Here is a 13,857-nt window from a genome sequence, read left to right as displayed (position 1 = left end):
ACCATGGGTCAAGGGGGACTTACTGGACAGGATGAGAAGGAAAGTTATTGTCAGTTACATTAGATGTTAGTATTGCTTTGAAATACTTGTTGTATGTAACTGATTCTGCTTTTCTTGGCATCTTGGAATCCCACGTTACGTGATCTAACTTGTAGGTAGAAGAATGACCTCTTATGACTCTGGTTCAAAATCTCTTTCTTTTAAAAATTAAACCTCCATGTTTTTTAGGACATAAAACCTAGCTTGATGTTTGCTGGTCACCCTTCCCTATTCATTGTGATTACTATTATTTTGATTTCACTAATTTTGTCGCTGTATTTCTAGAATTCATGCATCCCTTTGTCAAGCCTCAGTTTGATTCTCCTGTTTTCTCCCCTCAGCGCATTACCACAACAAAAGCAAAGGCATTAAGCTGTGTATGAGATTTTGTGATGTTCTTCATTACAATATTTGGGACTGTTATAAAAACAGCTGTGGCAACAGAGCACTACCTTGCTAGATTCCACTTTTTACCTGAAACTGCAATGAATAACCTTTACCAAATCACACAGGTAGTACACTGCTCATACAGCATTTAAGTCTTTCTTGCCAAACCTTCAGGCACATTTTGGTTTCTCGGGTGCTCCCAGGTCATTTATCTTTTCACACTGATGTATGACTTCTCAGTATCAAGAACCACTAGGATCAGCTCTTTACCTTATTTTCAGTATTTCTCCATCAACTTAAATGCACTGAAGATTAGGTTTGTTGTTGTCTTCTTTTCCCTGAATCAGTACTGTTACTCTTCAAATTGTGTTTTCAATATTGTTCTTAATATCTATTCTAGAATCTTCTCATCTGTTTTTCAGGCCTTATGAAAGATAAGTTTTTCCTCAAATCAAAGAATAGAAACTCCAGGTAGGAATAGCAACCATGTAGGAAAAGACAAATTGCTGCTTACCGTAAAGAAGACACGTCAAATTGCAGACAGACGGGAGTTGGCAGTCTTCTGTGTGTGTGTGTGTGTGTGTGTGTGTGTGTGTGTGTGTGTGTGTTACTGATGTAGAGATTTTCTCCACTCAGGGACTGGGTGTTGTGTTGCCCTTATCATCATTTCCTCCCCATCGATGCACAAGTCGCTGAAGTGACATCCAATCGAAAGACTTGCACCAAGCGGGCAGTCTACCCAACGGGAGGCCCTCGTCACAGGCCGTTATTATTATTATTATTATTATTATTATTATTATTACTGATGTAGGCTGTGGCCAAAAGCATATGTGAGTGTCTTTTGATTGTGCCTGTCTGCAACCTGATGTTTCTTCTTTACAGTAGGTAAAAAGTTATTCCTAGATGGTTGTAATACTTTTGGCAGTTACTTTTGGCAGTTACTTTTGGCAGTTACTTTTGGCAGTTACTTTTGGCAGTTACTTTTGGCAGTTACTTTTGGCAGTTACTTTTGGCAGTTACTTTTGGCAGTTACTTTTGGCAGTTACTTTTGGCAGTTACTTTTGGCAGTTACTTTTGGCAGTTACTTTTGGCAGTTACTTTTGGCAGTTACTTTTGGCAGTTACTTTTGGCAGTTACTTTTGGCAGTTACTTTTGGCAGTTACTTTTGGCAGTTACTTTTTATTTCCATATTGACTTCATAATTTCTGGTGATTTCCTATTCAGCATCTTCAACACGCTTATGTCTGTGCTCAGGTAAAATAGGTTTTTGCTCTGCAGGTTTCATTAGTTGTTTCTGTCATTTATTGATATCTGTTTAGAAGATGATCAAATTGGTTCTTTCATTACATTTTCTTCTGTTCTAATTAGATTTTCACTGATGTCTTCTGTGGTGACCTTCATGGAGAAAAAGATTTTCATATGTTATGCACCACTCTGAACAGCAGTTTCATATTATGTTATCCTGTCTTCCTGCAGCAATTGGACAAATTTCTCCCAATAATTTCCTTTTTCCTCTTCTAGTACCTGTTTGACTCTAAACTTTTTTGTCCCGGTACTCTTTTTTAGAGGCCACTGATCTTCACTTCATCTTGTTTTTGTTCTAGCTTGTCCTTCCTTTTATCTTATTCTTTCTGGGGTGTAACTTTTTAAATTGATGTTCTCAGTAATTTATTCCATCATGGTATCTCCTTCTCTATGACTCTGAGATGTTTTTCCACAGACCTCTGTTGCTGTGTTCACCAGCACATTCTTAAATCTAGTCCATTCCACTTTTCCACTCTGCACTTCATCTGTTGGTAGTTGGAACCTTACAGAGCCCTGACTGTCAGTTCTCTTGTCAGTTTTGTTAGCTCCCAAACTTCGATCATTGGTAAGTTTCTACCAGTTATCTTGGGTCTATGAATACTACTAAAGTCTGTTACTAACAATTTATGTTCATTGGTAAAGTTCTTATTTAGTATCACTTGTCTGCTTCTTTCTCCATTAAAAGTGGTATATTTAAAAAGTCCATTCCAACTAATCTTGTCATCATGTGACTGACATTCTTCTTAAACCAAATATTTCGCACAACTAAACCACACCTCATGCAGAAGTGTAGGAGAAGTTCTTTTGTATCTCTTGTACCATAACCACTGGTGGAGAGGCTTGTGTGTCTCAGCGATACAGATAGCCATGCAATATGTGCAACCACAACAGAGGTGTATTTTTTGAGAGGCCAGATAAATGTGTGGTTCCTGGAGAGGGGCAGCAGCCTTTTCACTAGCTGCAGGGGCAATAATCTGGATGATTGACTGAATTGGCTTTGTAACAAAAGCCAAAACAGCATTGCTGTGCTGGTACTGCGAAAGGCTGAAAGCAAGGGGAAACTACAGCCGTTAATTTTTCCCAAGGTCATGCAGCTTTACTAAATGGTTAAATGATGGTGGCGTCCTTTTGCGTAAAATATTCTGGAGGTAAAATAGTCCCCCATTCAGCTCTCCAGGCGGGGACTACCCAGGAGGACATCATTATCTGGAGAAACATAACTGGCTTTCTACAGATCAGATGAGAGATCCCTTAATCTTGCAGGTAGGTTAGAAAAAAGGGAAATGGATAGGTTTAAAGTTAGATACAGTGGGAATTAGCGAAGTCCGGTGGCAGGAGTAACAGGACTTCTGGTCAGGTGAATACAGGGTTATAAATACAAAATCAAATTAAGGGGTAATGCAGGAGTAGGTTTAATAATGAAGACAGCAAAGGACTTGGAAGAACAGTTGAACCAACTGGAAGTGTCTTGAAAGAAGGCAACAAGATGAGCATCAACAAAAGCAAAATGGGGATAGTGGAATGTAGTCAAATTAAATCGGGTGATGCTGAGGGAATTAGATTAGGAAACAAGACATTTAAAGCAGTAAATGAGTTTTGGTATTTGGGGAGCAAAATAACTGATGATGGTCGAAGTAGAGAGGATATAAAATGTAGACTGGCAATGGCAAGGAAAGCGTTCTGAAGAAGAGAAATTTGTTAATATTGAGTATAGATTTAAGTGTCAGGAAGTCGTTTCTGAAAGTATTTGTATGGAGCGTAGCTGTATATGGAAGTGAAACATGGATGACAAACAGTTTAGACAAGAAGAGAATAGGAGCTTTTGAAATGTGGAGCTACAGAGGAATGCTGAAGATTAGATGGGTAGATCATGTAACTAATGAGGAGCCACTGAATATAATTGGGGAGAAGAGGAAATTGTGACACAATTTGACTAGAAGAAGAGATCAGTTGATAAGACACGTTCTAAGGTATGAAGGGATAACCAATTTAGTATTGGAGGGAAGCGTGCAGGGAAAAAATCTAGAGGGAGACAAAGAGATGAATACACTTAGCAAAATCAGATGGAAATAGGTTGCAGTAATTACTCGGAAATGAAGCAGCTTGCACGGGATAGAGTAACATGGAAAGCTGCATCAAACCAGTCTTTGTACTGAAGACCCCAACAACAATAACAAAGTGTTTGGTCCCATTACTTTTTTGAACCCAAGTCTGTCTGTAACCGAACTGTGTATTCAGTTCTCCCCGAATGAATTCTTTCTCTCCAGAACTTCTGTCTCAGAAACTGTTTTCATCATCTTTGATGCAATCAGCCTTTGGTACAAATGCATGTACGTGTGTTAACTTCTCCTTCCCAGGTTAACTGTTGCCTTTAATTTGCTCAAATCAACAATAGCTTAAGAACATAATTAAATGTTAAGAGATGTGCACTGATACATCATGACACACAGAATCATGCTAATAGTAATAGTGACAAGTTGAATTTGGGTTATTAATACTCTATTTATGCGCATACATGTGTACATGCGCAAAACTGATAACTCTTTGCACTCTATTGAAGTTTGAACATGCATTTCACCAAATAAGATGGTCCCATGGTAAAGGCATTGAAGTGGGGTTGAAATACCCATCCAGTCATCCATATTTACCTTTGAAAAGATTGTGTCTGACTCCCTGACTCATTCTTATACTATCGAAGTTTGTGCTTGTAACACTATCATTTGATAGTTTATGAAAAGTTGTAATCTTTAATGTAATTTGGAGTTTGAAAATGGCAGATGATTTAATTAGTACAAATTAGCAATGAACAACACTGAGGGGTGAAAACATTAACAAGTAACATACAACTGATATAAAATTTTAAGATTACTTGTGGGAAGTGCAAATGCTGTATTTGCCTGGGTACTTCAAACATATTTTAATAACCTGGCAGCTTTTTGCACATGCTCTTGTGTTTATTAATTCCACTGTTAAATACATAAAAGTACATTGAAGCAGCACAGACATACATACATACATAGTTCCAATTACAACCTGCATGATGTAAGGTAGACTGATTACAACACAACACTGCTACTACTCAAATGGATTGGTGGGCTTTGCCACTGTACTCAAAATAATGTACAACAATCATAATATTTCAGAGTATTGTTAGAACACATATCTAATTAAATTTATAATTAAAATTTATGAATTTTGGACATTCCAAAAGTACAGAATTTGGTTTTACAAAATATAGTAATTCATTTAACATTTTAAGAACCTTCAACATTGCAGCGCGTCAGCAATCGTTGGTTAATATATTAAAAAACTAAAAACCCACCTCGATTGCAAAAAAAGCACCTAGTGTTAACCTAGGTTTTGGCGTAGATAACTACACCTTCTTCAGAACAACAATAAAACCCACAAGTGCCTAAGAAGACCTTGGTCAATGATTAAAAGAACACCATAGCTATACATTTATAAATGAAAAAGAAAAGTAAGACACAAACAGTACATATGTACAAAGTCAAAATCACTACTTAACTTAATGATGTACGCTCCACCTCACATCGGCATATGTTCGATGGGCCATGACCTGCCATAAACTGCAGCTACAAATGGTCGCTCACTTACAAGCCCGACCCGCTACCTATGCACATGCACAAGACAAGGGAAGTTACTTGAATGCGCATACGAATACAAGAAAGTTTATACATGGGTCGGGGCTAAGTAGCTCATATATTCCCAACCGTGGATCAACGTATATAAAAAAAATTGAATGGATAGAATAAGTGGCAAGCTAAAATCTCATGATCTGGGGAGTTTCACATGCGTGCGCTGATTGGCGAGCGCTGTTGGTCAAGCTGTTCATCTTCTTTCTTTTTATCCTCATTTCCCTTTTACGATAAAGGTGATTTTAGCCCGTTGAACACCTCACGTTTTATCCCTATACCTTTATTACCGCGACGTCTTTAGATTATGTCCCCTCAGCCCCCCCCCCCCCCCCCCCCTCCAGGCTAACTACTGGGTTTAGGTATAGTTTTCAAGAGTTCCTCCTGTTGTCATAGGTTGCTTCATATATGTTTCTTTCCTAGCATAAGCAACCGTGTGCGGTTATTTTTAGGTTTCATCTCCTATTTAGCTCGTCACTTATTCTATCCATTCCATTTTTTGATATACGTTGATCCACGGTTGGGGATATATGGGCTATTTAGCCCCGACCCATTTATAAACTTTCTCATATTCGTATGCGCATGCGCATTCAAGTAACTTCCCTTGTCTTGCGCATGTGCATAGGTAGCGGGTCGGGCTTGTAAGTGAGCGACCATTTGTAGCTGCAGTTTATGGCAGGTCATGGCCCATCGAACATACGCCGGTGTGAGGTGGGGTATACACCATTAAGTTAAGTAGTGGTTTTGACTTTGTACATATGTACTGTTTGTGTTTTCCTTATCTTTTTCGTTTATAAATGTATAGCTATGGTGTTCTTTTAATCATTGACAAAGGTCTTCTTGGGCACTTGTGGGTTTTATTGTTGTTCTAAAGAAGGTGTAGTTATCTACGCCGAAATCTAGGTTAACATTAGATGCTTTTTTTTTTTTTTTTCCTCGAGGTGGGTTTTTAGTTTTTTAATAAATTAATTATTCAACATTAACTGAATGTTGACATTACTACATTCTTAGTAGAAAATTTATTAAATGTTGTGTAAACAATCACTCAAAATGTACTGATCTATTAATTTAATTACAATTACATTTTCATTGAATCTTCATCCTCATTGAATCTTCATCAAATGGGAACAAGCTGTTACAGGTAAATATTTTGTGAATAAACCATATAAGTTTCTGAACTGGTTGTAAGTAGTTATGTTGTGTTCTAGAACATTACAAGTGGTAGTCTGATGTAAAATAATAATATTGAGGAATGTAGCAGTCATTTTAAAGAATAGCATAATTAGGATTGCTAGCTGGTACAATATCAAAATCATGAATGACAAAAAGCTAAGGAGGATTACAAAATGCTTCCACAAAATGTTTCCTCAGGTTCTACATTAATCAAAAAGATCGGGTAATGAACTAGGCTGACAGATAACATGCTCCAGCTGTAATGATGTTCGTGTAATTTTTGTTTCTTCCTGGGCATGTCATTTTACTTGCTGCTGTGGGTGGACGAGGAGCAAATAGAAGTCATTTCCGTGTGGATTATGTGTCATGAGCTTTCTGTACAGTAAAGAAATGATTCTTCTCTATGTAGCAGTGTGTGGGAGTAGGTTGAGAAATTTAAAAGTGTCCAACAAGTTTGGCTAACAAAGAGGGAACAGAACATGGGTAATGCTTCAGTACTAGGGAGTGTACACTTTATTTATTTATTTTATTTATTTATTTCTTGTTCCGTAGATCCAGTTAGTGAGTCAATCACAAGGATATGGAACGTGTCAAATTGTACAGGTTTCAATTTAAACTTACAATAAATACAAGGGCAATTCAATGGAAAATTGTACATAGTTTAAGTAAGACATACTATAAATAAAGTAACAGATACAATGTCAGCTAGATAACATAACTACCATTTGACAGAAAAAGGAGTTTCAAATAAAGGTTAAAGATAAGAGCACAAAGTTAAATCAGATATTAGACCTACAAGAGTAAATACATGTACAGCCAATCTGTCGTTACAAAAAGTGCGCTAATGCCCAAATGCACAATAAAATCAATTGAACTACTTCTAGACACAATAAGTTTAGTGATGGTATACATTTTCTTTCAGGTATTCATCCACAGTATAATAAGATTTCTCTGTCAGGTAATCTTTGAGAACTTGTTTAAATTTTGGCAGTTCTGTATGAACACATTTGATATGTAGTGGTAGAGCATTGAACAGCTTAATGCTGGAGTAGTAAACTCCTTTTTGTACCAGAGTGAGACGTTTCATTTCTAAATGTAGATTGTTTTTGTTTCTGGTGTTATAACCATGGAATTTACTGTTGTCTTGGTAGATGGAATAATTTTTGCACACAAAGGTCAGCAAGGAAAAAATATACTGTGAGGCAGTTGTTAGGATACCTATCTTCCGAAACAAGTGCCTGCAAGAGTGTCTTTTATGGACCCCACACATTATTCTGATTGCTTTTTTTTGGATGGTGAAAACTTTTTTTGCAAGTGGTTGGTTCCCCCAGAATATGATAGCATATGACATCAATGAGTGGAAGTAGCCAAAGTAGGCAACCTTAATAGTGTCAACTTCAGCCACTGAAGAAATTACCCATAATGCAAATGTTGCCGAGCTAAGTTTTTTACATAGATGAAGAATGTGAACCGACCAATTACATTTACTGTCTATGTAAGCACCCAGGAATTTTGTGTCTTCAACTTTCTGTATTGGTTGATCTCTACATTTTATGTTAATTTCATCGGGATTACTTTGTGATGTATGGAACCTCATATAATGAGTTTTATCTGCATTGAGCGAGAGACCATTTGAGGAGAACCAATTTAAGATGTCATTAAAAACAGTATTTGTAGTTTTTTCAAGATCATGATCAATCAAATCGTCAATTAGAATTGTGGTATCATCGGCAAACAGGGTAAATTTGCTGTTTGTCTCAGAACAAAGAGGAAGATCATTAATAAAGATGAGGAAAAGCAGTGGGCCCAAAACGGAGCCTTGAGGCACACCACACGTTATCGTGCCCCATTCAGACGAGGCAGGTTCTCCAGAAGAGCCATTTAGCATTACAGTCTGCTTCTGATCCTGTAGATATGATTGTAGCCACAAGCCAACAGTACCACCTAAACCATAGTATTCTGCCTTTTTCCAAAGAATTTGGTGGTTTACACAGTCAAAGGCTTTCGTAAGATCACAAAAAATACCCACTGGAGACATTTTTTTGTTAATGGCTTCCAAAACTTGGCTGCTGAAAGAGAATATTGCCTGTTCAGTACAAAGAGCGGCACGAAACCCAAACTGATTTTTGCTTAAGATACTGTGGAAGTTGAGATGGTCTACAATCCTCCTGTGCATGAGTTTTTCTAGAATTTTCGAGAAGGTAGTTAATAGGGATATTGGGCGATAGTTTGTAACAATGCTTTTGTCCCCTTTTTTAAAGAGAGGAATCACTACAGCCAACTTAAGTCTGTCAGGGACAATCCCATCTTGTAGGGATGCATTGAATATGTTGCATAAGACGGGACTAACAAATTTATAACAGTGTTTCAGTATTTTACTAGAAATATTGTCCACACCAGCAGAATTTTTATTTTTTAATGATCTAATTACTCTTATGACTTCGCTTACAGTAACTGGAGGTAAGGATAACTGTGGGATTCTGTTGCTAATAGCTTTCTGTAAGAGGGACAATGATTCTTCCATAGAACCATTACAGCCTGTCTTCTCTGCTGCTCTCAAAAAGTGGTTATTAAATATTTCTGCAACCAACTCAGGTTTCTTTATGATACTGTCCCCTGTATTAATCTCTACCTGAGACATGTTCCCTGTTGTCCTGCCAGTTTCCCTCTTTATTACATTCCATATAGTTTTAATTTTATTTTCTGAGCTTTCAATTTCTGATTTTATGCACATACTTTTAGATTTATTTATAACCTTCTTGAGAATGCTACAGTGAAGTTTGTAGTGTTGTCGTTTCTTTGGATCATTACAAGTCCTGAGAGAACTGTATAACATCCTCTTTGTTCTACAAGATGTTATTATCCCTGTAGTGATCCAAGACTTCTTGGCATTGCCTATATGACTATTTCTAAATGAATTGTACTTTTTGTTTACATCTGTTTCCCTATAAACTCGGCTCCAGTCTATCTCTTTTAGGCTATCATTGAATTTTTTAAGGCCCTGTTCATTTATTATTCTAAAAGATTTCCAAGAATGCTCGGAACTGTTGCACACACTGATGTAATTGAGCCTAAGCAATTGACCACCATGATCAGAAAGGCCAGTGATTGGATGTACAGTGATCTCATTCCATGTAGACTTATCTATAAATATATTATCTATCAGACTTTTACTGTTAACAGTAAACCTAGTTGGGAAATCTACTATTGCCATCAGATTATAAGACTCCATTAAATGTACTAAATCAGCTTTACTATTGCTCTCATTTAGGAAATCAACATTAAAGTCACCAGTAATTATCAAGTTCTTGGACTTTGAGTACAGTATGGATAATAAAGAATCTAAGTGCTTAAGAAATACATTCAAATTCCCTGAGGGAGATCTATACAGTGCTAACACTACAGCCGTGAAGTCATTTACAGTAATCTCAACACCACATACTTCAATTTGTTGCTCTATACAATGGCTCTTTAAATCTAATGCATTGTAAGATATGTTGTTTTTTACATAAATTACCACTCCACCTTTTTCCATGATGGTTCTAGAGTAATGCGTTGCCTGACAGTAACCACTTAGTTGCAACCTTTCAATATCCTTCACATGATGTTCACTAAAACATAACACATCAGTATCTTTTATTCCTTGTGGTTCCTCTAACAGAACAGTAATGTCATTTACTTTATTACCAAGTCCTCCCACATTTTGGTGAAAAATCGTCATTTCTTTGGAATTAGAGACAGATCTAAACTTTTGCCTAAAAAATTATCGGTAGCTACAGACACAGTACGTTCATTACTAACAATTTCCTGAAACATTTGAGTTTGAAACCGAGTCTGACTTGATGGTTGGAGCCATTCAAGTGCGATTGGTTCCAACTTTGGGGTACATTTGTGGACTTCTTCCAATATTTTTGTTTTTAAGAGGGTACCTAATGCTTTTTTTCCTGATCTGTTCAGGTGCATACCGTGTCTTGTAAATAAATCTCGTCCAAAACTGCTTACATCTACAACACAAGTATTTTTAAAATGCTTACACAACTTTGCTAACTTAGAGTTCGTTTGTGAGATAGCTTCATTTACACAGGACTGTGGAATTAAGTCATGTCTCTTTGGAATGTTCACAACAAATACCTTAGACTGATGAAGCGCCGATATTTTCTTCCTGAGCGACTGTATGGCATCGTTCCCTTCGTTGCAGGCAACGTTGTTTGAGCCACCTATTAAGATCACACAGTCACTTCAAGGTGGTATTAGCAGCCAGGAAAGTAGTTATTACTAAAGTATTGATTTCTCTCCAGATTGGTAATGGTTCTATTGTTACATCACATCCAATGAGCTCAGCTTCCATAAGGTCTGTGAGAAGTGAGTGCCGAGAGAACTTCCAATAAAGCCCAAGTGTGAATATAATGGAAAGCTGTCATCACTTTATGACCACTGCATCAATGAAAGTACATTATGTTTAATTGAGAGACTTGCAGGATATATATGATGTGGCTCTATCATTACTAGCTGGAAATGAAACTCCACAGCATGCAAAAGCTAAAAGTTTGTGCAAAGTGTTGAAACCTATTGTCAAATTAGTGTTATTTTTGTATGGAAATACACATTAGTAGCCTGCCAGTCACCCTGTTGAAAATATTATCCACTTAATTTTTGATACCTCAGTACTCCCAGCCTCCAACCAACTGTTGGCCCCACCTCCCCCATGAAGACTCTTAATTCTTTTGCCTGGTCAAATCTTGCAGACAGCACAAACAACATCCTTGAAGGGAATATCATACTTCTTAAACTCCTATGTATACATAAATAGCTTTTTTATGTCTGGTAAATGGATAGGTAAAACATCTACTCACCAAGTGGCGGCAGTGTGCGTGCGTGCGTGCGTGCGTGTGTGTGTGTGTGTGTGTGTGTGTGTGTGTGTGTGTGTGTGTGTGTGTGTGTGTGCGCGTGTGCGCGCGTGTGTGTGTGTGTGTGTGTGCGCGTGTGCGCGCGTGTGTGTGTGTGTGTGTGTGTGTGTGTGTGTGTTTTCTCCACTGCTGCTGCTTGGTGAGTTTATTTTTATCTATCCATTTACATTATTTTCATTTCTTTTTGTGTGTGGATAATTTTTGACATGGCTGCTTTGCACATTGCCGTACCTATGTGGAGAGGAGTGTAAGAAGGATAAGAGCTAAAAATCAGGTGTCATTGTGACATTAAATGTGGGCTTTTCTATAATGTGCAGTTCTTTGCAGTGATGATACAACTGTTTTTCTAATAAGCACTGTTGTTCTGCATATTGAAATATTTGTGGTAATCAATGATCTGTGAACTGCCTTTTTGTTACAGATTCTCATGAAGACTATGCCAACGTCAATGTTCCGTCTCCTGACTGGCCAGGAGACACCTGTATATATTTGAAGGCTTTGATGTAAGATACATTGTCAGTGCCTGATATTAATCCAAAGGATTGTGTTTTCTAGTCAGATCCATAGTTTGTATGATCATCGTCTTTGACAGGAGTATATTTTATTAAACCCAATCCTATATAATAATTTTACAGACTGGAAATTCTTGTCAGAATTATTGAACACACAATGTTACAGTGTTATATATAGTATTCCCATCAGTTTAGGACCTGTATAACTACACTGCTCTGTTCATTGTTTCTTCTTTTTGCTGTTCAAAGTCATGCCTCAAAAGCCCTTTTTATAATTGCTTGATGTGTATTTGAATGCTGTGCAGCAGAATTTGTCTTGCTGTTATTGTATGTCTTTCCTCCCCTGACTGGTATGTGCAAGCAGCAGAAGTGCCTGTATATGATTCATCTGTCTGGACGACCACCAGTTCTGTGACATGTATAAACGTCACATTCTAATGTTTATAATGTACTCCTTGCATTATGATGAAGCAGCAGCCTGTGGAAGAGGAGTACTTGATAAATGATGGGGCCATAATTATTGTATGTGTGAGATGTGTTATTTCCTTTGGAAAGAAGGCTGAGTTACCTATTAGAGATGTCAGATTCAGCAGGTTACAGATTTTGCTAGGCTTTTTGCCTTATTATATTTTCCTACTTTAGATTGTGATGATACTAAACAGTCTAAATTGTTTTCATTCTCCAATTTTAACAGCAAATGTGACAACTAACTTTTAGGACAAAAATATTAGCATTGAAATAAATTTGGACTGAGTGCAAAACACTGACAAACTTATTAATGTGGAATGTAATTGCATGCATGCACTGTTTGTTTGTAGAACTGGAAAAAGTGCTATAATTGTTAGTTCATTTGTAAATGTGGAGAATATATTGTCACTATGCTGTGATAGATGCTTGGCATCTTTGTCATCCTTATATGATGGCAGCTTGTCAGAGAAAAATACAATGTGAATGGAACTTTACTGTTTAGTGATATGGCAAAAACTCTCACATTGATGTATACATCAAGGAAATTATTAAAGTGTAAAATATACTACCTAAAAATTACTAAACTGATTTCACCTAACATAACTTTGTGACTTCCTCAACATGTACAGGTTCTGCTAATTGTTACACAGTTTTTTTTGGAGCATGTAAAATGAAATAAAATTCATGACACTTCTTTGTGTATCAGTATGTGCTGATGTCTCAGATTGGATTGTGTGTCATTCATTGTGTTAGTATTCGTTCAGCAATAAAGAAAAGTCCCCACGTGTAACGCATAAATTATTTTGAATTATAAATTTCCTTTGTTAAAGGTGCAGAATTACTTTGGACAGAAACAATGTTAATATTTTAGTTGGGAAAAGTTTGGGTTGCTGCACAAAATCGTGCAAAGTATGAAACGTCATCATCAGTTTATGGTTTTGTATTGTGTGCATAATTTTGCTGTTCACTGTTTACGGTGTGACATTTGAGAGAAGTGGAGGACTTTTCAAATTTATTTTCCTACAAATTTCAACCATTTTATTGGATTTCTGCCATTCAAATAATACAGAATGCACCACATTACTAGAGTTATTCTTGTGACTGTTGTCAGTTAAGTTTGCCGTAAAATACCTTTTGATGCTTGGTAATAACTGTACCCTTCTAAGTAGGCTTACCTATGTAAAGCGCATTTCTGACTGTTGTGTGATTTTAAAAACAATGTTGCATCCAGGTAAGTTGTTTAGCAGAATGGACACTACTCAAAACTTCCACTCTGCAAAAATAAAAGGTTATTGAATAATTCCAATATGTCGGTTCCTTTCACAAGATTCAGTAGTTGGCAATGGTAACACATGTCAAATGAGTAACATCACAAAACTGTGACGAGTGTTAGGAAAGTACTATCAACATATA

The 13,857-nt window shown here is 36.9% G+C and overlaps 1 protein-coding gene across 9 annotated transcripts in view; it reads left to right on the top strand.

Moving 5' to 3' along the window:
* The window catches only part of LOC124798714, a 495,837-nt gene extending 482,612 nt beyond the window's left edge, over positions 1-13,225 (top strand). For 5 of the 9 annotated variants that reach the window (XM_047262236.1, XM_047262234.1, XM_047262232.1 and 2 more), the window contains one exon: positions 11,886-13,224. In XM_047262236.1, coding sequence (XP_047118192.1) covers positions 11,886-11,957 — 72 coding nt within the window. In that variant the 3' untranslated portion in view covers positions 11,958-13,224. Of the gene's footprint in view, positions 1-11,885 lie in introns of all 9 variants that reach the window. The other 4 variants (XM_047262240.1, XM_047262239.1, XM_047262238.1 and 1 more) reach the window with 2 other exon arrangements.
* The last annotated feature ends 632 nt before the right edge of the window (positions 13,226-13,857 follow it).

Source organism: Schistocerca piceifrons, chromosome 5 (assembly GCF_021461385.2).
Source record: "Schistocerca piceifrons isolate TAMUIC-IGC-003096 chromosome 5, iqSchPice1.1, whole genome shotgun sequence".
In the NCBI taxonomy this organism is placed as follows: Eukaryota; Metazoa; Arthropoda; class Insecta; order Orthoptera; family Acrididae; genus Schistocerca; species Schistocerca piceifrons.
Note: the sequence above shows the minus strand (reverse complement) of the source record. Positions and strands in the feature narration are given on the sequence as shown.